The following is a 24695-nucleotide window of genomic DNA, read 5'->3' on the forward strand; positions in this document are numbered from 1 at the left end:
GAGATGGCCAAGAAGAAGATTTCGTCCCATATTCCTCGAGACAGCTCCTCCTTTTATACTTTTCTTTCTAAGTTTCCCAAGTAAACGTTGACATTACGTAGCCATAGTTGACCAAGTTCCTAGCCATCCTCAAACATGGACATGTATGTATGTGTTTTCATGATTACTCGCCTCCAGACTTCGCGGAAACTCGACTTTCCCCATCCTTCAAGCCTTGTCATTTCGGCATCCGAACTTTGGGGTTCCATGCTGTCTTTTGCCCCTGCGCTACTCTAGTTGTCTCAATTAGTTGGGAGAAATTGCCAGATCAGACTAACAGGGACACCCAACTCACCACAATCGCCTGAACCCACTACGATCAGCCGACGTTTGAACATCGGTGGATGTATTCGCCGACGACCAGATAGGAGAAAGTGCGGCATTTGCTTTGTTTGTACAAGTATAACTGACTACCGGGAGGTGAAGGAACATGGGTAGTCCTTGAAAGGTCCAGATTTCCAACAATCAAAAGATCACAGTTTGGATGATTTGAATCTTGTCGATGCATTAAAATCTTCTGATATGCCTGCATACATAATATAAAGGAACAAACCATAATCAAAGTTTCCATGAGCCACGATAATTATTATTCTCACAGCTGAATATATGACTACCATATGCGTAGGTACACACTCGGCCACGCTTGTATGTGTGTCCACTCCACGGACGGAGATAGTTGAGACATGGATACCAAGGGGGGATTTTGAGAACCTGAAAATCGCTAGCCCCAGGGGTGGCCGTGCAAACATCAACCTCACACTCGCTAAATAGTGGCATTGCATATAGCCAAAGCGGATGGGTGATAGTACTTATACAGTGCCATGAAACTTCGTAGAATGAGTCTCTAGCGCCAGGCCTTCTGAGCTCAGGTCGTTATCCGTTCATGGACCACGAAATCCATAGCTTTGTATAGGCGGCACTCCGTCTAGGTCTCGTTGTGCGTAAGTGCTTGTTGTACAAATGAATTTAAATACAAGGATGCTGAGGTTTTTATGGAACTCACTATGCCAAGAATTGGTATGAAACCTTATCGCCCCGTACTCTGTGGGGAAGTTTTGTCTAAAACTGGGGAAGAAGCGCATGCGTACATATCTTGGCTTCAAAAAGAACAACGACGAGCTAACTAACCACAATAGTTAGACACAAGTAGCTGTACATGCTTGTATCAAGTGGCCTTGATAGATTATCAATGTAGAGATGACAGGTTAATGCAACACTCCGAGTGAAGGTGGACCAAGTATAGATAGTTGACTACAACACGTAACTGGTAACTAGGAGATCATAACAAGTTGCACATTTGCACTAAAAACCCAGTTCTCAAGTGACGTAGCCCTATCTAACCCTATCTCCAAGTCAACAATGGGGGGTTGTGATGCATCTCTTCTCCAATTTTACACAAGTGAATGCAGCAAGTTATCCCGACTGAAATTGTTTACTGACAAATTGATCACATGATTCATTCTGTTCTCCATATATTTCTGAACAAGACTTGGCCATTTCCTCTCAAACTTCCGTCTTTCTTTCTGCACTTTAACCCACAGATCTCCACAACCCAACTCTCTCTGCGCGTCTAATAAAAGCACTGTGATCTCAGCCTATCTTCACCATGGCACCACACATTACAGAAACAGAGGCTTCTGAACAGCCCACTCAGACTGTTACGAAAAGCAAGCACACTCCGTATGGCAAAGACGGCATGACGCCCTTGGAAGCCATTTCTCAGGGCCCGAAGCTTGCTGGCATCCCCAGCTTTGTGTCCTTCCATGAACATCGTACCCACATTCTCGAACATATGGCGTGTGCTTTCAGGGTTTTTGCACGCAAGGGATTTCAGGAAGGACTTGCTGGTCATATTTCTGTCCGTGACCCTGAGAACCCCCATACATTCTGGACCAACCCGCTGGGTAGGACTTGGTCGCTGTTAAAGGCGAGCGACATGATTCTCGTTAATTACGACGGCAAAGCTATTGGTGGAAACATGAGCCGCCCAGCTAATGCTGCGGGCTTCTTGATTCATGGCGCTCTACACAAGGCACGCCCTGATGTCAACGCTGCCTGCCATGCCCACACTACTTACGGCAAGGCATGGTCGGCATTTGGGCGGCCACTCGAAATGCTAAACCAGGATGCATGCATTTTCTACGGCAAGGCCCAGGCTGTGTATGAAGACTTTGGCGGTGTTGTTTTCAATGACGAGGAAAGCAAGAGGCTTGCAGACTCTCTGGGCACAGAAGGGAAGATTATGATGTTGGCCAACCATGGACTGCTGACTGTGGGACAGACGGTAGACGAGGCTGCTTACCTGTTTACCATTTTTGAGAAGACCTGTCAGATTCAGCTACTGGTTGAAGCTGCCGCTGCTAATGGCATCCCCAAGTTGATCATTGGCGATGAGGTTGCTGCGTACACCCAGAAAATGACGGCGAATCCAGATAGTCTCTATTGCGGATTCCAAGCTGATTTCGAGACTGAAGATGAGCTAACCAAGGGTGCTTTCCGCAACTGAACAAGATGGTCCAAGCCATAATCACTCTAGATCATGAGTTTCCAGACAGGGCTAGTTATGTGTTGTTAATGCCTGTATTGAGCTACATCTCTTCTGAATAGTTACTATGCTTTTACCACTTTTTTGGAAGGCTGGGGGAAGGGGAGGAGAGTGAATCAGATAGTTGGTGAACAGTTCCTCTTTCTTTTTCATACAATCTTTTATTCAGTATTCGCATGGAACCTGGTTAACTCGTGATGCTTTCATACATCCTAATATCCCTCAACATATTTATGGCATTGTAGGTAGTGTGATGTAGTTAGTTTGGCGGACTTCTAAGGTTATGTGTTGTCCTGTGCTGTCAATGTACTTTCATCCTTGACCAAAAACTTGCCTTGTTCTGAGCTCTCCTGGCGTCTCTATGTCATGACCAACGATAGACGTCGTTCTCGTACAAAATCCATCCATGTCAGGAATGGCTCGTCGCTTTCTCGGCGAAGTTTCCAAAGTTTTGCGAGAATACTCGCCGCGAGTTCAAAATTCCACATTCCGCTGGTCTTTGCATCCTCATGCAGCTTCTTGAGAAACCTTGCCTGTAAAATCTCGTCCATAGCTTCAGCACCTGCAATGAACATTGGCCACACTACACCGCAGTTGACGATGGAAAAGTCGTGCTGTTTCTGCTCATACAGTTCTAGCTCGTTTAATGTCATTTCTACCCAGTGCTGAAGCATGAGCGGATGGACTCTCCGGATGCGACGGTAAAAATATATGAGAACGGCATTATGAAATGCCAGGATTAGGTGCGGCATGATGTTCTGGTTCGCAAAAGAAGATAAGGGATCTTCTACTTTATTTTGGCTCATGGCAGTGAAGTATTTCCATCCACAAATTTCAGCGTCTAGTTTGTTGCAAGCATCTTGAAGATCGAATGTGACTGTAAAGCCAGGTGGGTTTCGTTCTGATAAACACATTTCGTTTGCTAGAAATGTTGTTCTGGAAATAAATGACAGAAGCTCGTGAGGAATGCCGTAGATCTCAAAAAAGTAGGTTGGATGGGGAGTTTTCTCGAAGGCTCCGGGATCACTGAAGAGCCCACGCTCAAAATTCATGCCACACTGCTGATCGAGATCTCGACCAACGCAGAGACTGTTGGTTCTCAAAGATGGGAACAGCATGTTATCGAGCGGAATAGAAAGGTTACCCAAGGGTGGACGGTCAAGGGGGTATATATACGTGCTTTCTTCAATGACACGTAGGAAAAGATAAATGCAGTGAAGCAACTTTAGATTCCGTGACTTTCTAGCTTTCGGTATACCACGAAGACAAATGAAGAGCTCGGCATTGAGTAAAAATGAGCGAGCCTCGTTTTGTTGACCAGTAACAACCTACATGAAGAGTTAACATGCATTATCGGTGAAAGACCCGACTTTGAGTAACTTGGAAGGATATACCGCAATAGTTACCATAGCCAATGTTGACATTAATATGTCTTTGTACTTGGTTTTTCTCTCACCCAACACTTCAACCTCTCCCGCCATGCCCAAGTGATGCTTTGCGCCAAGCCAGTAGCATTTACCTGTGGCACGCCAATAGTCTGTCCAATTACCTTCGGAACGGTGTATATTGTCCCAGTTGAAGGCACTCACAGCAAGGACAGCATAAAAAATAGAGATGTGGGCATGGCTAAGGTGTCTGAAAACGGCAAGCTCAGAGAAGGCTGATAGTGCGCGAGGGAAATGGAGGATGCTCCACGGGGGCTTGCGAGCGCGCAGAGGAGAAAATATTTTGTTCATCTGTGATTTGTAATGGTTTAAAAGAAACTGAAACTGCCATATTGAAGAAGAATCGAGGGTAGAGGCCAGACTATCAGGGATTGGCGCATCAAGTGGCGAGGGGGCTGTGGGTTGCATATAATAGTTGGTAGAGGCACTAGAGCTGAGAGCTAGTGAATCGTGGCGAGCCAAATGTGAGTGATCATCGTCAATGTGATCTGGTTGTAATAGAGCTTGTTCACAGGCAAGCCAAGAAGATGGCACACTTGCAAGTGCCTTGGATGTGTAGTCGGAAAGTGTTTCGAGATGACCCTCTGACTGGTAGATGATACGGGAGTTGCCCAGTATAGAATTTGGTTCTGCCTGTGATGGTGAAACGGGGACACGTGTTGAAGGCGCTGAACCAGACTGATCTGATGAAAGATTGTGCCCTGGCTGGGCAACTTTAAAGATGTAAAATGGCCCGGAGTGAACTGCCGATGAAGGATTTGAATCTTGCTGCAATTCGGACTCTAGTTTGTTCAACAGTGCATCAAACTCATCTGTGTGAACCAACTTCTTCATGTGTTCGGACATGCCCTGCCGCTGATATTCTAGGAGATTAACATGTAAGCATGTCTAGTTATTCAACCCTGTCATCAAGAACGGATACTCACCGGTGAAAAGAATTCTGCGGCCATGGCCGCCGTCACGCTCGCCCTGGTCGCTATTTGGCTGTAGTGTGTTTGGCTGGAACAGAATAAACCGGACTTTTGCCTCATACCCGGCACATTGCAGCCCGGAGGCCTGGCATTGATTACATAGGGGGTGTATCTCATCACACTTGACTTTGCGGGATCTGCAGGTAAAGCAGCCGCCAAATGATCGGATGCGTGTTGGCCGCGGGTTCGCAGCCTGTTTGGTCAACTTGGAACCTGGCGGGCGAATGGCCTTTCTGATTGTATTTCTTGGTGGCATCTTTCTGTCGGCGTACTTCGCCGTGATCTATGTGGTCAGCAACAATGCAAGAAAGCTGTTGTTTGAGATGCTGATTGACGTAGATTTGGAAGTTGGTAGTTAACTAGTTACTAACAACTTCGTAAATCTTGACAAAGAAATGGTCAGTTAGTTAGTTGACATCGGAGAAACCTTCCTCTTTGATGGCTTGTCTCCAAATGAACTGAACCAATCATATCGAAGCAGATTCCTATTAATATGTGGGTCCGTGGTTATTTGTTAGTTGACTATTGGCAGCTGCGGCTAATATTGTCCAACTCTTGCTGTTTGTCTTATTCATCATGTACGGATTTGCTCATAGAAACTCGAGGCTAATCTGAGAGATGGTGGATAATGTTTATTCCTTTGAAGCAACCAACTAGTTACCGCAACATTACCTAAGAACTTGACCTTTGTAAACCACAGCCGTTGCCTTTGCCTCTGGACTATCGAGCAAGTCTCCCCTCACATGAGCCTCGACACCAACTTCCAACATGCGCCTTAAATTTACTCGGGTTTGAGACGAATACCACGCTACATGCGCGGTGATGGTCAGGTTGGGAATTGGTTCTTCTCCACTTGCGGGGTCAGGAATGAGCGGCGACGTGCCCCGCCCTGCTGGCTCTTTCTCAAGGACATCAATCCCGGCACCAAAGATTCTCCTGGATCGGAGAGCCTCGGCCAATGATTTCTCACAAACAATACCCCCGCGGGCAACATTGAGAATCAAAGCCTCTGGTCTCATGTTGGCAAACTCTTTGGATGTAATCAACCCAATTGTATCGGGGCCCTTAGGGCAACATACTACAATCGTGGTGGCAGATTGGATGACGTCATCAAAAAGTGTGCGTCCGACCCGGGGTGAAGAGGCCCCCTTGCGTTCTGCAACCAGTATCTTCCCAAATCCAACACCACGAGCCAGAGTTTCGATTTTTTTGCCCAGGGAACCATAGCCAATGATTCCCAGGGTTTCCTGGCCGCATCCAAGTGGCGGGCCTTGTTCCCAGAGAGAGGTCATGATTCGTTGCTGAAGCCAGGCCCCATCTTCGCCGACAACATCATTGTGAACATGTACTATTTTGCGACGGCAGGCAAAGTACAAGGCTAAGCAATGCTCGCTCACGGAGTTAACATTGCTCTGGGGGCAGTTGGTGACAGTGATTCCAGAATCGGCGAACAGTTTGCGGTCGACAAACTCAATGCCAGTGGCAGTGATGGCGATGCACTCCAGATTTGGCGCCATGGCCAAGTGGGCGGCTGTGATGGGCGTGGTGCTGGCTATGACGATGGTAGCATTTTTGATTCGTTCCCCAATATCTTCACTTGTACTAATCTCGTGGTACTCGATGGTATGGGGAAACTCAAACGAGAGTTTGGGCGAGTTGACAGCCTCCAGAACGACAATGTGATGCTTCTTCTGTGAAGACATAGTGCGAGCGTAGTGGAGGGAAAAAGAAGACTGGAGGGAGTTTGCGTTCCTGGAGAGGAGTCTGTAGATACAACCGGCTAGATGAGCCTTTTATACATGTGCACACAAACATAAATGGCACTTGGCAACAAATGTGTACTAATCACTGGTAGAAGCGTGTACACATAGATGACTAATACGGCTTATTTACTCTTTTACGAAATCGGAATTGATTTGTCTGCAACATAAACCCATAGTTGCATTCTTCTATCACGGCTTGCCTGGGAAAATTGATCGCCTTTGCCATGAATTTGAATGCAGTTATTTAATATTCATTAAGTTGTGTAAAATTGAAGCATTTATCAGAGCATGCCTATCTAGTCACGTCTCCCCCAGACCTTGCCAATCGTGACCATTCACTCACTCCCTTGCTTTCTCCATGTTATCCGAATATTTTGTTCCTGCCTTCATCCACCATCCCGTGATAAGTACTGTCAGGCCACCAATTACTACACAAGTGTAGTTCATGTTCTTCGCCGTCACGGGCTTGACGTATGGGAACGAGAAGAACACAATGGCAAATGTCAACCAAGCAATGGTCACGCAGTTAACAAAAAAGCCAAGTCCTTCGCCCATGTGAAAGACTCCTTTGTGCATGTTCTTTCTGCCTGTGAGAACATTAGTCACAATTGGGAACATATATGCAATGTTGTTGACGGTGACTGCAGTTCCAAGAAGCGAGTTGAAGGCTGTAGATGATCCCAAATAGAGACAACCGAGCAAAGCAACAACGGCCGAAACGACACACTGAGCGTTAATGGGCACCACAAAACGCTTGGACACCTTTGAGATTGTTGAGGAGAAAGGGAGTGCTTTATCACGAGCAAAAGCCCACACAACACGACTGGTTGACAGCTGTGAGGATACCATGCATGGTCCAAGAGCAATAAAGAGGATAAAGGTCAACCCGAAAGCACCGCCAACGGAATCGGTAGCCTGATGGAAGAGCTCGGTTAGAGGCAGGCCAGTGTTGGTGGTGGTGAGGGCGTCAAAATCTTGGATGGAGAACATGAGCGCAATCAAATATGTCAAGCCTGTGACAAATGCGATGCATAATGTTATGGCAATGGCAAGAGGGGCGTTTCGCGAAGGCTGGGTTACGAGTTAGCGTTGGTAATCAAGAGATTCATGGTACAGAGCAACATACATTGGGCATTTCCTCGGTGACGTGAGTGATGCCATCGAGACCACCAAGCGAATAAAGCGGGTTCACAAGACCTGTGATAAAGCATATCACATTGTTCTCCCAGCCCGTGTTGTTGATCCACGTACGGAATACAAATTTATCGTCGCGGTAGCTGGGTGAGCATGAAACAACAGTCACAAGGACCACGATCCAGCTGATTTGCAGATAGAACAATGAGAACTTGTTAAGCGCTGGAATTATGCGGTTTCCAAACATGACAACGCTTGACGTAGCTATGTTGAGGAACTGAAACACCAAGAAAGTGTGCCATGTTTTGATCTCAAAGTCGGAGTGCCACAACGCGGCCAGCGCCATGAGTAGTTGAGCATACATGAGATTAGTAGAGGCTGTAGTGAAGATCCCTGCGTATAGGTAAGCATTTGAATGTAACAACAGGTCCTTGAAACATGGCCGACTTACATCCAGAAACACTAAACCAGCCAGTGAGGAACGATAGTGTACCGCTATATTTCTTGGGAGCCACAGCTGCAATCCAGTGATACATACCGCCTGACGTTGGATACGAAGAAACAAACTCGGCTAGAGATGCACCAAGGAAACACTGCAAGACTGTGACGAGGATAAAGCCGTAGATCACGGCTCCTGGGCCACCTGCGCCAATCTCTGTGATCAAGGCTAGACCGAGACCAGTCCATGAGATCGTTGTTGTCGATGCCAATCCAATTAGAGATAAGATGCCAAAGTGACGTTTAAGCTCCTGTTGGTGGCCTTGGGTCATGTTAGCATGTTGCCTATTGCTAGCATATGAGTAGTTGTTGCTTTTTGCTATGGAAACTCTTACCCATTTGCGCAAGACGTAGTGCGTCTGCGTCACCATTTCCGCTTTGTGCCTCCAGGCTAGCTCTGACGTCGACCTCTTTGGAGGTCACTGGGGTCAGCTTTGAACTTGTCATGGTCGATAGGTACTATCAGAAGAGTGCAAGAAAAGAAAATGAAGTTGTTGGAAAGGTTGTTGAGAGAATTGAAGAAAGTGCGGCCAAGATCCAACAAGGGGACGATTTCCGTTAGCTATATACTTTGGCGTCAGGTTTCCTTCGCCGTCCGGTCCCGTCACACACTCCGCTATGTATTTGGTAGCAGGACGTAGCATAAGTAATTCAATTCGCTTCCACGCCCACCACACCTCCCTGCCACACTTTACCCCAGACCTATCTCGTGGTTCCCGTTCACTGGAACCGTGAATTGGCTGTAAGTGCCACTGATACTATTCTCCTCTCCTTATCAAGGAGATAGAACCCGGCCAAGTTTAGCCGTCTTTTGGCAAACCCTGAGTGGCTAACAGCGCTAAACTGGTCCGGCAATATAACTGTCTTTGAATCCAAGGATCGGGGAACTCGACCGGGTTTTAGTCTACCAGAGGATTGCCGGCCAAAATTCTACTACGACCCCATCATGTGGCCACTCTCACGTGAGAATTTCACGGAAAAGAAGACCGCTTTTCCGAAGTCTAGAAAGAGGGGCCGTGGGGTGTGCAACTGTATAACGAACAATGTACAACCGAATGCAAGTAAGGCTACCTCAGATGTACCATACAGTAAGTTGCCACAAGTTTGTCCCCACTAGTGACCAAACCACCATGGGGTTGGATGATGATGCATCCTTGTGTAGAATTTTCTCAATCATATGAAATTCAATTCGTATGTTCTTTATACGAAATTCAAGCTCTGCTTCTACTCTGCAAGATGTGATATACTAACCCAAGGCTAGGGGCAGATTTACGATCCTTTTTCTAATGAGGTGATTCGCCCCAAAATCAGAGGCTGTAAAATCTCTATCTATATTTTCTCGATGCAACGACGGAGTTCAACTCTACCATCTGAATTATTCACGGCATTTTGGAGGATAAAGCCTTCCGCATAAATCCATCTCTCCAGAATTCTCCCAGTGTTTCGACGAAAAAGGTTATGAAGCTTGGAAGAGGTTCGTGGTATTTGATAGTGATAATCAACTAGAATCACGAAACTTGCCCGAACTCTGAGACGCCATAACTCAATGAACATTCTGATATATTTGATGCAAGCTTGATGTCCATGTATCCTGATCATTTTTCTATCAGTAGCATGTCTTTGATTTAAAAATCTTTCCATTTGCCCGTGTAATATAAAGAAACATCAAGTTGGTCGGTTTCTCGGGGGTCGGAACGGTCTAGGTTTTCTGAAGGGTTTCCTACGCGATTAAGCGTTCATTATTGAAAGGTGACATGATAGATCAACTGTTGAATGAATTGCGCTTCTGTGGATATCCATATTGGAGCTTAGCCTTCGGTGTGGAAGTTTTGTTGGCGGTTTGAAGTATATGGGTGAAGTCTTGTGGTTTATCTGAGCCTTTTTCGCAATGGACATTGCCGATGTTTCTTCCTGTGAAAGCGCAACCATCGCTTTTTTTGCTTCCGGGAATATAATTCTGGCTTCTCTAGTGATTGGAGCATGTAATGCCACAAAAAAGGCGTTCTGAAGTTATTTTGTTGAAAAGCTGTCGTGGCTCAAGTTGAAGTGATGATTACCACGGTGTTAAGAATTTCGCTAAGTTTTTCAAAGTGGGGACGAACTTATGGCAGCTAACTGTACCTACTGGGGTTAGGGTCTTTTATTCTTTGCATGACATTTGCCAAGCCAAAATCGACTCCCAGAAGCTATGGCCATGTAGAGGGGCCAACCCCATGTGATTCATAGCATGTAGACGTAAGGCGAGTGTTGGTAACAGAGCGGTAGCATGGCTATATATTACTTAGACATCTAATCTACAGTGCTAGGCACATTTATCAGATACTAAGGCGGGCATTGTGCGAAGTTCTCGCTGGTTCAATTAGACATCTGACCTACGCTTTAGACTAACTATGCCATGATCCAGCCAATAAATCCACTAGATAGCTAGCTACTCCAGACAATTTGGCTCATGATAAGCACATTACATTGCACGTACGGTTGTATGTATGTACATACGTACATAGTTATATGCATATGTAACTACACTTGACTCCAAAGCTACAAGCTCCTGTGCGTGACTAACTAACTAACTCCAGATTGTCGGCCAAATCCGGCCCGGGCCATGCTACAATTTAAGCTTCCTTCGTGAATTACTAGAGTTCTTTTCTTTCCGCTATTAGCTCGTTAGGATGTCACAGGAGTAGAATCGGCCGCCTTCAACTCAAGCAACATATCCTTGTTCTTGTTGAATTCAGACTACCAGTTTGAGCTGCTTGTCATCCTATAGTTCAGACTCCCTTGATACATTTGGTAGCCAGAGTGGCTGGCTGTAAATGCCCGGTTCTCGCAAGATATATTCGGAGCAGCCCATCCTACCATTAACCGGATACACTTAATAGACGGGTTCTTACTAGCCCGGCAAGAAAAGCCCGGACGAGGACAGCTTCCTATCTGCTATAGACCGTTTAGCCGCTAACTACTCCGGAGTCCAATCATGGGGATTGAGCCGAATGTGTACAAGCTGCAGATAACCATCTGGAGAGTGGCAGCTAACCATGATCCATTGCGCCCTGCCCGGATCCCACGATACGGATGGTCATGTGTCCAATCACCAGAACACCCACACCTTTGGTTCTAGAAATCCATCGCCATGTTTTTGACATGTATAATTAGGCTGCTGTCCCCAGATTGAAGGTATTGTCTTGTATTACTTGAAGAAATGACCAAGCTTCCACCTTCGAGCTCTTTTACAATCTCTAGCGTTATCGTTTAAGCCCTTGGCCCTTTAATCATCGGTTAGCCCTACTTCACCCATTCTCAATTGTTCCTTTTACTCTCAATCATGGTTATTCTCAGCAAGATCAGTCTCTTGAGTACAGCCGCGCTGGCTGTCGCTGATGTTGGTGCCCATTCTTCCAAGCTTAAGCTAGGCAAGAATGCGCAGCAACTCCTTGACGAGTCTATGAATTGGATGGATGACTTTTATGATGAAAAGGCTGGTTACTTGTACGACTTTAGTGCTGCCGTTGCCCTCCGTCATGAGACTCGCAGTTCTGCGTGGTACGCCTTTGGACTTCTTGCTCGCAATCGCAAGTCTGATGTCAAGAACGCCGAGAATATCATTACCAACATTATCAGTGGCCAGTTTAAAGATCCCAAGGATCAATGGTAAGACGATCCCTGTTCTCCCCCATCGTGTGTTCAAGTGAAATAGTTTCACAGAGATTGACTTTTTTCTGTCTAGGTATGGTGATTACCAACAAGAGCCTGAAGAACCCGAGGTTGGCTCTCCGCATTACCCGCCCACAATGTATGGGTCGTGGGACCCCAATTGGCGTGGCTTCATTGGCACGACCTTCATCATGATGATGGAGGAGTTCCCTCATCTGCTGAGCAATGGAACTCAAGATCTCATCCTTGAGTCTTTACATAATGCCACCAAGGGCGACGAGTATCGCGTCGGTGGTGTGGATGATGACAACTTGTACCCCTCATATAGCAATCCTGTAAGCATTGTCACACTTTCCTCGCTCCCTCGAATTCATTCATGCCTCTTGCTAACACACTAATACTGCAGTCTATTATGCGTGCCTTTGCTTCAGGCTGGACTGGCCGCCGTCTTGGTGAGGCCAACATGACCACCGGAGGCGAGAAGTATGCACAGGACATCATTGACTTGTTCAATCGCAACAACACCCTTTCCGAGTTTAATTCGGGAACCTACACTGGTGTTTCGCTGTACGGAATGCTCCTGTGGTCAAAATACCTCCCCGAGGACTCCATCATGCGACAGAACGGGCCTCGCATGCTTCTTGAAACTTGGAAGGCTGTCTCCAAGCTTTGGCACCCTGGCATGAAGAACATGGCTGGTCCTTGGGATCGCTCATATGGCTATGACATGAACCGTTATGTCTCGCTAATGTCGCTGTGGTTCTCCATCCTGATTGGCAAAGACAAGTCGTCGCTCATTGAAAAGCCCTACGTCATGTCTCACATGGCGGACTATGCCTATGCGCCCCTGTTTGCTGTTCTGGGCAACTATCACAAGTCTCTACTACCTGCCGATCTTATCAAGGGGCTGTCAACCTTTAGTGGTGAACACACCTTTACAGCTTCGACATACTACCCCCCCTACGACTACTATCCCCGCAACATCACAACCTGGCTCTCCGAAAACATCACAATTGGAGCCGAGGCATTCAACGAGGATGTTATTGGTGGCCCAGCCCGCTCACCAACATCGTTCAACCCTGCTGTTGTCCAGTGGAAGAACGGTGACGAGATCATGTTTATCTCGCTGTACTCGACGGAAATGTCTCTGCAGGTTGATGTCGCCCCTAACAAGCTGAAACTCACCTACCCTAACGGCACCGCGGATTCGATCTTCAGCTTCGTCGTTGCTTCATCACCTGACAAGGTAACTTACAGCGGCTGGGATGACGTACCTGGCATCACTGTGACTGCTGAGGGCAATGTCAATCTCACGCACTCGTTAGACTTTGCTGGTACTTATGGCGGTGCCGACAAGCCCATACGCGACTTCGAGTTTTGGAATTTCACATACTCTATGCCTGGGGGTTTCCAAGGAACCCCTTACATTGAGCTTTCTCTTGTGGAGGACTAAGCTCTTCTAGGGCTTGTACTGACCAGTTACGGGTAGCTACACACAGCCATGTATATATGTACACGTGTGGATATCAATGTACAGTAGTTTGTTGGATGAGAAAGGAGTTGGAGTGGGCTAGGCGTGTGTGGCTGGGTGTTGAATAGCACTAATTGGTTATGGGGTTAATGATTCAATTCGTATAATTAGTTAATCAAATTGTTTGCTCTTACATTATGACATGATATGACTTGTCCTGGCGTTTACAGAATTACATGAGCCATGTTTCTATTTGGCGTTGAAATCCACAAGTTCCGCACTTTTTGAACTAAACCGTGTTTGTCGGTAGCATAACTAACTAATAGCTTTTGTTATTACTACGAAATTTAATTCTCTGGGGACTTGTCCCAGTGTATACTGTACTACAACTCTGGTTGATATAGGTAGGTCTGTTCTGTGGCCAGCTTCATCCAAGTGTTCATGGACAAAAAATAGTCTATGGGCTCACGGGTCTGGGTCACCAGCCATTCTTGCCTGTGGGAAGTTAGAGTGCGATTCGTACGAGAAAGAGTTTGTGACTCGATGGAAACAACGTACGCGTTTGGCCCCAGGACCACCCAGCTCTCTCTCCAGTCCACCCTCGAACTCACGCGGGTATGACTTTCTGTCTGGGTAGATCGTGGAGACTCCCGAGATTACAGCAAGGAAGACAGCAGTTACAGCAGCAAACATGACTGCGCCCTTGCCCGCAGTTGTCCAGGTGTATTCGTAGGGAGAGAAAATCGCGAGTCTGTCATTATCTTCGTGAATCGGCTCACCAAAGTTTCGGCGCTCCTGTTTGTCCCACCAGTCGCCGTAGGGATCACGGAACTGGTGCTTGATGTAGGGAGGGTTGATGTAGCCACCGTTCTATCAGTATGAAGCCTGGTTAGTCTTGGTTCTCACGTGCCGACAGGCCGGACTCTATGCCTGCGTCCATCACTTGCCATCTCGGGATCTTCCAGCTCGGTGAAAACCTTGCGCTGGGTCTCCTCGGAGTAGTGCTTGTCGATGGCAGAGCGACCGACAATGGACTCGGGGAGGAAAGTGCGCTTCTGAATCATGGGCAGCCGTGTGCTGGAAGCACGAAGCGCCCGAAGAGTGATCAAGCGGTTAGGGACCATCTAGAGTGAACAAAAAAGAGAGTGATTAGAGGGGAAGTCAATTGAAGCAGCAATTTGAGCAGACTCACCGTGGCCGAAGATGCTGGGCGCGATTAGTCTAGGCGAGTAAAGTAAACAAGAGGCGTTTTTCTGGTCACAGCGACGGGGAATAAAGACGAAGATTTCATGTCATGAGTGAATGGGCTGGGGCCTCACGATTGTGAGAAGTGACGATGGATGTGGGTCCGGGAAAGACAGGCAGGCAAGGCTGAGAGTTTTTTGGGCGAGAAAAGAGTGGGGGCTTGTAAGCTATTGGTATTGGTGTTGCGGCAGTTATCTTGTCTTGAGCCTTGATCTCCACTAACCACCACTGTAGCAACTAACCACATAGTTGACTGACTAGTTAGCTAGTTGAACATTTCACTAGGTAAGGCACCAACTTCGATTCTTCGTGTTCTGGCTCCTTGGAATGCCAGCAACTCTACCACACAATCCTAGGTACCCGTGACCCATGCTTCCATGTCCAAAATTCCCACCCTAAGCAAGGCATCAAATCAGGCCTTTTCTCTGCATTACCAATCCTCAACTTCGCAGCCTTTCCATCACAATTTTTTTTCGCCTTGTCCACACACACACATCACCGCAAATCCATCTTTGTTTCGCCATAACTTTCCCTACAGAGCCTTGGCCATGCTGAAACTTCACCACAATACTGGCTGAACTGCGACGATTCGACCGACACCCTTTTTGCCGCAAGATCCGCCAATTTCAGCTGTCACGGCGCCCAAGCATCCCCCATCTAGCCGCCAAAGCCACTACCAAAACAGGTTATTATGACCGGTTTCGCGTCGTCTGAAGGTTTACACGCCCCCCAACACTCAACTTCGCCGCTCTCCGATTCGCGACCTCGAACCCCAACACCTCCACTGGACTTTTCATCATCGCGCGCTGAAGATGCCAGCCAGGCTGCTAAAAATGGCTGCAGGTCGGAATCCCTCGCCTCACCCGCACCACCCGCACCACCCGCACTTCCTGCCGAGCCGACCTCCACCGAAGACCGCCCGCTAAAGCGCCGTCGCGTTGATGCTCTTCCCAATGGCAACGTCACTCCCACCAAAAACTCACAGCCGCGCAAGAAGGTCGAGTCGCCCCCATGGAAGAACGCCGCTGCCGATGGCCCAACCACAATTGTCGAAAACGGCCGCCGAAAATCCGGCCGCATCAGCACTGTGCAGTTGCTGCAGCGCACTGCTACCACAAGCTCCCCGTCGCCCCCTTCTGCCCCGCAGTCTATTGCCACGCGAATCTTGCGCGCTGATTCTACACCCTCTGCTGCCTCGAAGCAAGGCGCAACCTCGCACCAGACGCCCATGTCCGGTGGCCGGAGATCAGGTCGGACAACGCCCAGTTTACTGCCGCCCACCGCCACCCGTTCAACCCCTCGGAACCTGCCCACACGCGATACTCGGCCAGCTTCTAGAAATTCCCAAAGGCGTTCGCCGTCGCCCACACCTCAACCCACCCGCCAGTCCTCGAGAGCTACCCGAACTACCCGGATTTCCCTAGTCTCTCGCTCCCAACCAAGCCCAGATCGACCACAACGTACATCGTCTCGAAAACTACGCAACACTACACTCATACATACCGAAATTCCGCTGGTACATCCCGCCCAAGTCCCCCTCCACAATCGAATCGCTTCATCTTTCGAAGAGTTTTGGAATGTTGCCGCAACTCGCTCTGTTGAAGATGGTGGGCTCGTCACTGCCGATGATAGTCCGTATTACACAGAGGAGATGGCGTTAAGTGATGCCCAGGCTATTCTGCGCATTGAAGATGAGCTGGAGCCTGGCGGTCTACTGTCACAGGAACGCTGTTCGGTTTTTGTTCCCGAGACCACCGATGAGCCTCCGCGCCAGTGGGCACACTATGACCATCTTGTCAAGGCTTCTCAAAACTTTCGTCGCCTAATGTTTGCCGAACAAGCCCGTCATCGCTTCACTGCAAAGAAGCTCGCCGAAGCATGTCGCGACGAGTGGGTTCGTAGACAGCCCAAGTCTGACCATCAGCTGGAGGTCGAGGCACATGTTCGGAATATTGCTAAATATCGAATCGTTATGAGATCCATGGCAGGCATGTGGGAAAATGTCCGTGTCGAAGTCAACAAGAAACGCCTAGAAAAATGGGAAGCCGAGGAGCAAAAGCGAGTCAAGGCTGCCCTAAATGAAGCGGTCAATATGTCGGAACAAAAGCTTCAGGCCCGGCGAAACACCATGGGCGAAGGCGATAGCGATATTGAAGGTGCTGTTGTCAGTCCTCTTGTGAGACCCGACCTAGGTGACGCCATGGATATGATGACTGATTCTGCCGTGTCGTCTGATAATGATGTCAACAATTTGGAAACCAGCGCAAGTGAAGTGGACGACGACGAGATGAGCGACAGCGGTAACGAATCCGATACCAGGATGTACTCCGAAGATGCTGGTAGTGAAAAGCCCGATGTCGATGCCGATGACGCCGACGATGAAAACCTTACGACTGAGCAACTTCGTGCGAAATACTCCAGCCTCCCTGATTTTTCTGATAGAGCAAGTCCCGACGAAAATACTGTCGTAATCAAGGCCGATGATGCAGAGACCTCAGACGAATCCATTGACATGGATGACGACCTTGGCTCTAGTGACATGTCGGAAAATGAATCAGATGTTGATACTGGCTCAGACGATGATTCTGATTCAGAAGGCGATGCCACGACTGGCCTTCTCGGCATGCTCTTTGGAAAAAACGAACTTCTAACTTTCAGACAAGAAAAGTCACCAGATGACTATAAGTCGAATGCAACAATGGGAGAGACAGATATTGAGCTGGTAACCACCAATGACACCGGCGGTATGATAGTCAAGCATGATGAAAGCCTGAGCTTGACTCCGATTTCCCAAAATTGGATCGATAATAAGAATGCAGATAGGGAATGTACCCTGGTCGAACAAAATGTAAACCTTTTCTTCCCATCATCATTCATGGCCCATACTAACCCGATATTTTCTCAGGCTAAAGGTTCTCCCATCCCTGATTCTGGGACACCACCTATTTCTCAAGATCCAATTGTCAATGCGGTCTCTGCTGTGTCTGCATCAGAGAAATTTGTCAATACGCTACTGCCTACACATTTTGATCAATTGGAACCGAACCACATTACTTCCCCTAAGCATCCCAAACCGCTTATGAAACCCAATGGACCTGTTACAACCAGAGATGTCACTAGTGACCTTGATCTTCCCGTGCAAGAATCAAGAAGCGACATGCCGGACCAGATGTCACAAGATGTCCCACCCTCTCCCCGGCCCATTCAAAGCCGATCGCCCTCTATGACGCCCGAAGATGCACCAAAAACAGAAATCCCATTTCTTCTTCGTGGAAAACTCAGGGAGTACCAACACTATGGCCTAGACTGGCTTGCTGGCTTGTATGCCAATAACACAAACGGTATCCTAGCCGACGAGATGGGACTGGGAAAGACCATTCAGACAATATCCTTGCTTGCCCATCTTGCGTGTCACCATGGTATCTGGGGGCCACACTTGGTTGTTGTCCCAACTAGTGTCATGTTGAACTGGGAAATGGAGTTCAAAAAGTGGTGCCCGGGCTTCAAAATAATGGCTTACTATGGTAGCATTGAGGAGCGACGGCGCAAGCGACATGGTTGGAACAACGACGATCTTTGGAATGTCTGCATTACATCTTACCAACTTGTGCTTCAGGATAATCAGGTATTCCGGCGGCGGAAGTGGCATTATCTTATCCTTGACGAGGCCCATAACATCAAAAACTTTAAGTCGATGCGGTGGCAGACGCTATTGGGATTCAATACGCAAGCCCGCCTCCTAATAACTGGTACACCGTTACAAAACAACTTGACAGAACTTTGGTCACTTTTGTTTTTCCTTATGCCATCTGAGAACGGAGTAGGGGGCTTTGCCGACCTTCAGGAGTTTCATGACTGGTTTGCAAAGCCAGAGTCTCAGATCTTGGAAAACGGTAAAGAGCAACTAGATGAAGAAGGGCGAGCCATTATTTCCAAGCTTCACAAGGTCCTTCGGCCTTATCTTTTACGCCGTCTCAAGGCTGATGTCGAGAAACAAATGCCCGCCAAGTATGAACATGTTGTGTTTTGCCGTTTATCCAAACGGCAACGTGAACTATACGATGGTTTCCTGGCGCGTAGTGATACAAGGGCAACACTCGCTGGCGGAAACTACCTTTCGATCATCAACTGCTTGATGCAATTGCGAAAAGTCTGTAACCACCCCGATCTGTTTGTCGACCGACCTATCCAGACTTCCCTTCGTCTAGAGAAGAGTGTGGCCTCCGATTTTGTTTGGACCGAACAGGTGGTCAGGCGTCTCTTCTCTCCATTGGACTCAATGTCTTCAGTCAGTCTATCTTTTCTTAATCTTGTTCCTGTTGAGCATGAAAGAATTTCGTCGGAACATGCGCGACGGATCATGGAACTCAGTGCTCAGGATGAATTGATGGATTTCCGCGAGATTCAAAAGCAGAGAGCAAAGTTAGCATCTTCCACACTGGTTCCTACAACCGCCGAGACAAGTCTTGCTTTTCTGGAGGGATCCGCTCGATGGGGTCGGTTCGAGGAGCTTCAACACTGCGTTTATCTCAATGCCCTCCGTCGTCAGCGCACACCTATTTACGGCAAAAATCTGACCGACTTTTTGACCCTCGGCGTAAACGAGCGGCCCCGAACCCAACGACCTAATTCCCCGCAGAAGTTGATGGAGTGGTTCGAGAAGAAGTCCTTTTTGCTTGAGTCTATCATCAAAGACGTCAACCAGCGCTCAGACGAGCTTGAGACATCTATTCAAAAATTTGCTTGTGTTACTCCGGCGGTAGTTACACGAGATATGTCAGATATCTTTCTAGGACGTCAGCATCTGAATTATCTGAAGAAAACAGACTTTGCGCTTTCGGAACCTGTGCGCTGGAGTCCGTTCATCTCCCCGAGAGCACCCCTTGACCCATGGCACGAGGCGCGCATCCGTCTGAGTATCCAGTTTCCCGATAAGCGACTTCTCCAATATGATTGCGGTAAACTCCAGGCCCTTGATAAGCTTTTACGCAAGCTACAAGCGGGAGGACATCGTGCCTTAATCTTTACACAAATGACCCGTGTCTTGGACATTCTTGAGCAGTTCCTCAATATTCACGGCCACAAATACCTTCGACTAGATGGTGCTACTAAAGTCGAACAACGCCAGCTTCTCACCGATCGGTTTAATAGTGATAAGCGTATCTTGTGCTTTATTTTATCCACTCGGTCTGGCGGTCTGGGTATCAATCTTACTGGTGCTGATACAGTTATATTTTATGACCAGGACTGGAACCCCGCTATGGATAAGCAATGCCAAGACCGGTGCCATCGTATTGGCCAAACACGCGACGTGCATATTTACCGACTTGTCAGTGAGCACACGATTGAGTCCAATATCCTCCGCAAAGCTAGTCAAAAACAGATGCTTGACGATGTCGTCATTCAGGACGGAGGCTTCACTACAGACTATTTCAATCGGGTAAAAGTGCGTGATGCCCTTGACGAGGACGATCCTGAAGCCGACTTACAAGATGGTATTGCAGCAGCCAGTGCGGCCATGGACAGAGTTCTTGGGGGTGGGACAGGCGGGAATTCTTCGTCGGTTGGCCATCAGCTCGAACAGGTTGAAGACCGCGAAGATGTCACTGCCGCTCGGGCGGCCGAGAAGGAAATTCAAGATGACGAGGCCGATTTCAGTGAGCGCGCAATCCGTGATGATTCTCGATCTGCTCATCCTTCCAACACACCATCCGAGGGCCCAGGCACGCCTGGTACCATGGACATGGCAAATGGGATCGAGATCGTCGCTGAATTTGACCTAAGCGCCTATGGAAAACCAATCAAGACAATTGATAACTTCATGCTTGGCTGTATGGGCTGGATTCTAGAAGGTGTACCCTTAGAAATACCCAAGGATAAAAAGAAATCAAAAGGTCGCAAACGAGGCAAAGATATGCGCAGACGGTAACTTGCTTCCCCCTTTTCATCATCACTCACCACTGCACACACTCGACGCCGTCACTCCTCGGCATCACATTCAGCACATAACCGACAAGAATACTATCCACATTACGATCGAAATTCCTTTTATCTCTGTCTGACTAGCGTTGTTTCTTGGCCTGGCATCGGCCTCATGGTTGCTTTTTTAGCTGAAATATTTACCAGCATGCTTTCATTTTTTCTGTCCTGTAATATTATTTGTGCTCATCAGCTCGCCAATATATTTTTGCAGAAACACGTTATTACTATCCAGTCGAGTGTATTCAGACTGTATGGCTTCGATGCGCTGCAATGTTTTGAGAAGAGAATCTTGCAGCTTTTTCGTATCTCTGTAGATTATAACATCAGCACTTCGCGTACAACAGGCGTCAAAGACATGATGATGTACTCACTCATGAAGTTTTGCTCGTATTTCGGGTGATTCAGCATCCATATGTTGTTCAACAACCTCTGTTGCAAGAATTTCTTCCGGAGATGCACCTGCTACCCCCCCCATAGAAGTCTGTTGGGATTGAATGGCTAACGAAGAATCCCGCTCATATGCCAGATCATCAGAACCCTTATCGCCAGGGCGTTGCATTTGTTGGTCGTCAGGCTCGGTTCTCGAGTTGACATGATATGGCTGGTCTGATATGTCTGCCATTTCGTTTTGTCGTGACCTAGATGCTATGTAGATATCCAAATGGATATGTTTAAGTCGCTTCGTCGCGTGCTGGAGTTGTAATGTCGATAGAGTAATGAGGGAGCAACGGAACCCTTGATAGTAAAAAGATATCTTGCAAGGGTAGAGCAGATGCTAAGTATTCACGATATGGCAGTTCCAAACCAATTGCAAAGATGCGTAGAAAGTCCACGTGGAAGAAACTTGTGATAACTAGGCTTTATTCGATGTTGTTGAGTTGGCGTAAGGGTACAGCCAGGGTACATGATGACACGTGACCCAAGGGCACGTGCACATGGAGACCCACAGTTCCCACGACCTGGGATACAAAGGCAGGGAGAGGGAGAACATAGAACCTAGGGAGAACAAGAGAAGAGAAGTAACGATTCACTGACATATTCGCCCTCACCCCAAAAGATATTTTACATTGTCTAGAGGGTATGACGTGCATTTAAGAGTCGAGTTCCCCACGTGATTTAGATTATGAGGCTATGAAAGCTGGGTTAGCTCTAACTGGTGCGAACCCTAAATGAGTGTGAACTTGAACTTGACTCCTGTTGTGTATAGTTAACTACTTCTCTGCATTTCAACAAATACCACTATCGACTCCGTTGTAATTACACGTTATCGACAAATCCTTTTCTGGAATCACTTGCTCAGGGGAGCGTCCCCCACCTATCTCTAACTCTTTAGCCCGCCTATGTGTAGTTGTCTATAGGATGTAAACCGGAATCCCATCCTCACCAACAGCTCCTTCGGGCTTCTCACAAATATTCCTACATGGACTTGGTGCTGTTAATGGCTAAACACAGGGATGCTTGATAAGGCGGTAAAACCCGGAAAAACCGAGGGCCATGTGACATAACATGGTACTTGAGTCGGCTTGATGCTGGACTCTGAGATGGACAAGATACTGCCACTGCTAGTCTTGCGTACTCTTAAATATTCTTTCAAAGAATTCGGATTATACTTCTGGTTGCACCGATATCCGCTTGTCGCATTTACAAGCACAGCGGATCGCTATCAGCGATTTACAATTACTTGATCTTGAGTCACCTGCTATCTATTGCAGAAATCATGATATCGCTAAAGCCACGTTTAGAAGAGACTGTCGAAGCAGCTTCATTTACCTCATCGATTTCAAACTCGGATGTTGGTGTAGGTGCTAATGTTAACGCCAGTAATGACACCAACAACAGCAACACCGGCGCTGATGACAATGGCAATAATGGAGTGAAGAGCTCATCAGGATCGCTCCGGCCCGGAAGCCCGTTGCAGCCCAAAGCCCGGAAGGCCTGCCGTAAGTATCACCGGAACTGTTTTTCCAAGTTCGCTTACAGTCAAGGTTCAAAGAAGAAAATACAGAGTACTAATCGCATCGACCTTGCCAGTCAACTGCAGAAAACAAAAGGTGTGTGAATAGCGACACCACCGTAAAGAATCATGGATTATGCATGACACAATGGCTGACACTTAGCGACAATGTAGATGAAGTGTAGAATTGACAACGGCGAAACCTGTCGGCGATGTTTCAAGGCCGGAGTCCCCTGTGTTTTTGTGCCACGGGCAAATGTATGTCGTTCCCGGCATTTTTGTACTGGCAGCGATACAGGAAACTAGCTAACCTGAGTTTGTGTAGGCTTCGTATCTCCGCGATCTCATTGCATCTTCAGAATCCCGAGAACCGGACCAGACGTCTTTCAATCGGTCTGTCGAGTTCCGTTTGAAGCGGATTGAAGATTATCTTGGTCTCTTGGATGACCTTGCTGTTAATTCACCGCCAAGTGCCCAGGAATCTGATGTGGCTGCACCTACCGATATACCCTCTAGCCCTGACAATGACGTCTTTTGTGCTTTATGGCCGGCAGTTATGACTTTGAAAAAGTCCTGCAATACGAATGTCTCAGCCTGCATCTGGGACCGTGGTATAATCAAAACCTTATGGCGGACGTTTCACGATGCCATGCCTGGTCTGCATTTCTTGCCATCAAAACCGACTTTCTCGTCTCCCCGGCCATTGCTTTTGGCGGCCATGTTATTTTGCTCTAGCGTTCGTGGCTCAGCAGAAGCGGCCATATTCTCGCCAGACTATCTGTCTGTACTTTGCTGCGCAATCTCCCAGCTGTGTGTGCCTAACAGTGACATCGGTACTCTTCCTGCAGATCCCAAACTCCGTGAAGAATGGGCCTTCCAAACTATCTTGGGTCTTATTTTGGCTGGACTACTGAGGGAGGCTGTCAATACAGAGACCGGTCTATGGATTTCCCTGGCGTACCGGCTACTCTTGGATCACTGTCCATCTGAGTCTGATGTAAATATACACGGCCATGAGTGGCGGTTCCTGTTTTCTGGCCTGCAGATTGTCGACCTTGAACACGCATCGTTGGCATTAGCTTGTCCGGTGATTCCAATGACAGCGCCGTTTCTCCGACTACAAGTACCAATACATGATCAGCTATATCGCCTTTCACGTATGATGCATACGGGGCTAACCCATTTTACCGGACGCGGCCTACCGACAGTTTGGTCCGTCTTTAGCCCAGACCCTACTGGAACATCCTCAACACCGCTTGCACTCCAGATACAGAATCCCCAGCAACCACAGACTTCCCAAGTTCCCTTCACCGCAGTTGATGCTGCCGTGATTCGTGATTGGGCCAGGCAACTTGATGACTGGCTAGTTGAGTTCTCAAGCCGTGCCTATGAGAGTGAACATGAAAAGAAACTGGTGTTCCGACAGTATGTTCTTCATCGCCTTTTTGTGCTTTCTATCTACCATCCCGCTCGGGGTTGTAACTTGTTCGCCAATGAGATTACGCCAAACGAGCAACATGAACTGTTGATATCAGCAAGAGCTGCAGTGAGATTGCATGTGAACGACTCGTCTATCTGGTCAAACTGGGACCTAGTGGTCATCACATGGGCTGCACTGATTGTGCTTCAGGGCGTAGAAGGAGGCATGGGCGAAGCCACAGATATTGAACATGCATCCATTCATCTCGAGAATCTGAGGAACACGAATGAACTCAAGCCGAGCATACGTGAGCTCTTGGCCACAAACTTGGAAACCCGATTGAGAAACATGCACTCGCCGGTAGATTTGATTAGTCAACAGGGCCCTGCTGACTTGGCCGAAGATGCTTCAAACTGGTATATTTTCAACGAGGCCAGCCTTCAAGCTGGCTACGAACTATGGCAGTATGATTAAGTAACAACTATACAACTATTAGTTACCTCTGGCTGTAAGCTCTACATGTGAATGCTCAAGACGCTACGCAATATATTTCCCCCTATCACGTATTATGATATTC

At 47.7% G+C, this 24695-nt stretch overlaps 9 protein-coding genes across 9 annotated transcripts; 4 read left to right on the forward strand and 5 right to left on the reverse strand.

The window, feature by feature from the left end:
* Window positions 1-1645: 1645 nt before the first annotated feature.
* On the forward strand, window positions 1646-2545 carry BROUX77_006579 (uncharacterized protein; the record flags this gene model as incomplete). The annotated part of the gene is made up of 1 exon (XM_073751579.1): window positions 1646-2545. One exon carries the CDS (start codon window positions 1646-1648, stop codon window positions 2543-2545), a length of 900 nt encoding a protein of 299 aa, XP_073602726.1.
* Window positions 2546-2943: 398 nt separating this feature from the next.
* BROUX77_006580 (uncharacterized protein) lies at window positions 2944-5256 on the reverse strand (the record flags this gene model as incomplete). Its single annotated transcript, XM_073751580.1, has 3 exons — window positions 2944-3912; window positions 3979-4892; window positions 4956-5256. 3 exons carry the CDS (start codon window positions 5254-5256, stop codon window positions 2944-2946), a joined length of 2184 nt encoding a protein of 727 aa, XP_073602727.1.
* Window positions 5257-5668: 412 nt separating this feature from the next.
* Window positions 5669-6703, reverse strand: BROUX77_006581 (uncharacterized protein; the record flags this gene model as incomplete). Its single annotated transcript, XM_073751581.1, has 1 exon — window positions 5669-6703. One exon carries the CDS (start codon window positions 6701-6703, stop codon window positions 5669-5671), a length of 1035 nt encoding a protein of 344 aa, XP_073602728.1.
* A 399-nt stretch (window positions 6704-7102) lies between these two features.
* BROUX77_006582 (uncharacterized protein) lies at window positions 7103-8842 on the reverse strand (the record flags this gene model as incomplete). Its single annotated transcript, XM_073751582.1, has 4 exons — window positions 7103-7834; window positions 7890-8290; window positions 8349-8657; window positions 8731-8842. The coding sequence occupies 4 exons, from the start codon at window positions 8840-8842 to the stop codon at window positions 7103-7105; spliced, it is 1554 nt and encodes a 517-aa protein (XP_073602729.1).
* A 2875-nt stretch (window positions 8843-11717) lies between these two features.
* Window positions 11718-13499, forward strand: BROUX77_006583 (uncharacterized protein; the record flags this gene model as incomplete). Its single annotated transcript, XM_073751583.1, has 3 exons — window positions 11718-12043; window positions 12120-12381; window positions 12453-13499. 3 exons carry the CDS (start codon window positions 11718-11720, stop codon window positions 13497-13499), a joined length of 1635 nt encoding a protein of 544 aa, XP_073602730.1.
* A 483-nt stretch (window positions 13500-13982) lies between these two features.
* BROUX77_006584 (uncharacterized protein) lies at window positions 13983-14641 on the reverse strand (the record flags this gene model as incomplete). The annotated part of the gene is made up of 3 exons (XM_073751584.1): window positions 13983-14012; window positions 14076-14387; window positions 14465-14641. 3 exons carry the CDS (start codon window positions 14639-14641, stop codon window positions 13983-13985), a joined length of 519 nt encoding a protein of 172 aa, XP_073602731.1.
* Window positions 14642-15453: 812 nt separating this feature from the next.
* On the forward strand, window positions 15454-20691 carry BROUX77_006585 (uncharacterized protein; the record flags this gene model as incomplete). The annotated part of the gene is made up of 1 exon (XM_073751585.1): window positions 15454-20691. The coding sequence occupies one exon, from the start codon at window positions 15454-15456 to the stop codon at window positions 20689-20691; it is 5238 nt and encodes a 1745-aa protein (XP_073602732.1).
* A 204-nt stretch (window positions 20692-20895) lies between these two features.
* Window positions 20896-21303, reverse strand: BROUX77_006586 (uncharacterized protein; the record flags this gene model as incomplete). Its single annotated transcript, XM_073751587.1, has 2 exons — window positions 20896-21052; window positions 21116-21303. 2 exons carry the CDS (start codon window positions 21301-21303, stop codon window positions 20896-20898), a joined length of 345 nt encoding a protein of 114 aa, XP_073602733.1.
* Window positions 21304-22461: 1158 nt separating this feature from the next.
* Window positions 22462-24592, forward strand: BROUX77_006587 (uncharacterized protein; the record flags this gene model as incomplete). Its single annotated transcript, XM_073751588.1, has 4 exons — window positions 22462-22684; window positions 22776-22795; window positions 22873-22956; window positions 23024-24592. 4 exons carry the CDS (start codon window positions 22462-22464, stop codon window positions 24590-24592), a joined length of 1896 nt encoding a protein of 631 aa, XP_073602734.1.
* Window positions 24593-24695: the final 103 nt, after the last annotated feature.

This window comes from Berkeleyomyces rouxiae (genome assembly GCF_048999995.1).
Source record: "Berkeleyomyces rouxiae strain 22BRR77 chromosome Unknown BrBRR77_ptg000009l, whole genome shotgun sequence".
NCBI classification, from domain to species: domain Eukaryota; kingdom Fungi; phylum Ascomycota; class Sordariomycetes; order Microascales; family Ceratocystidaceae; genus Berkeleyomyces; species Berkeleyomyces rouxiae.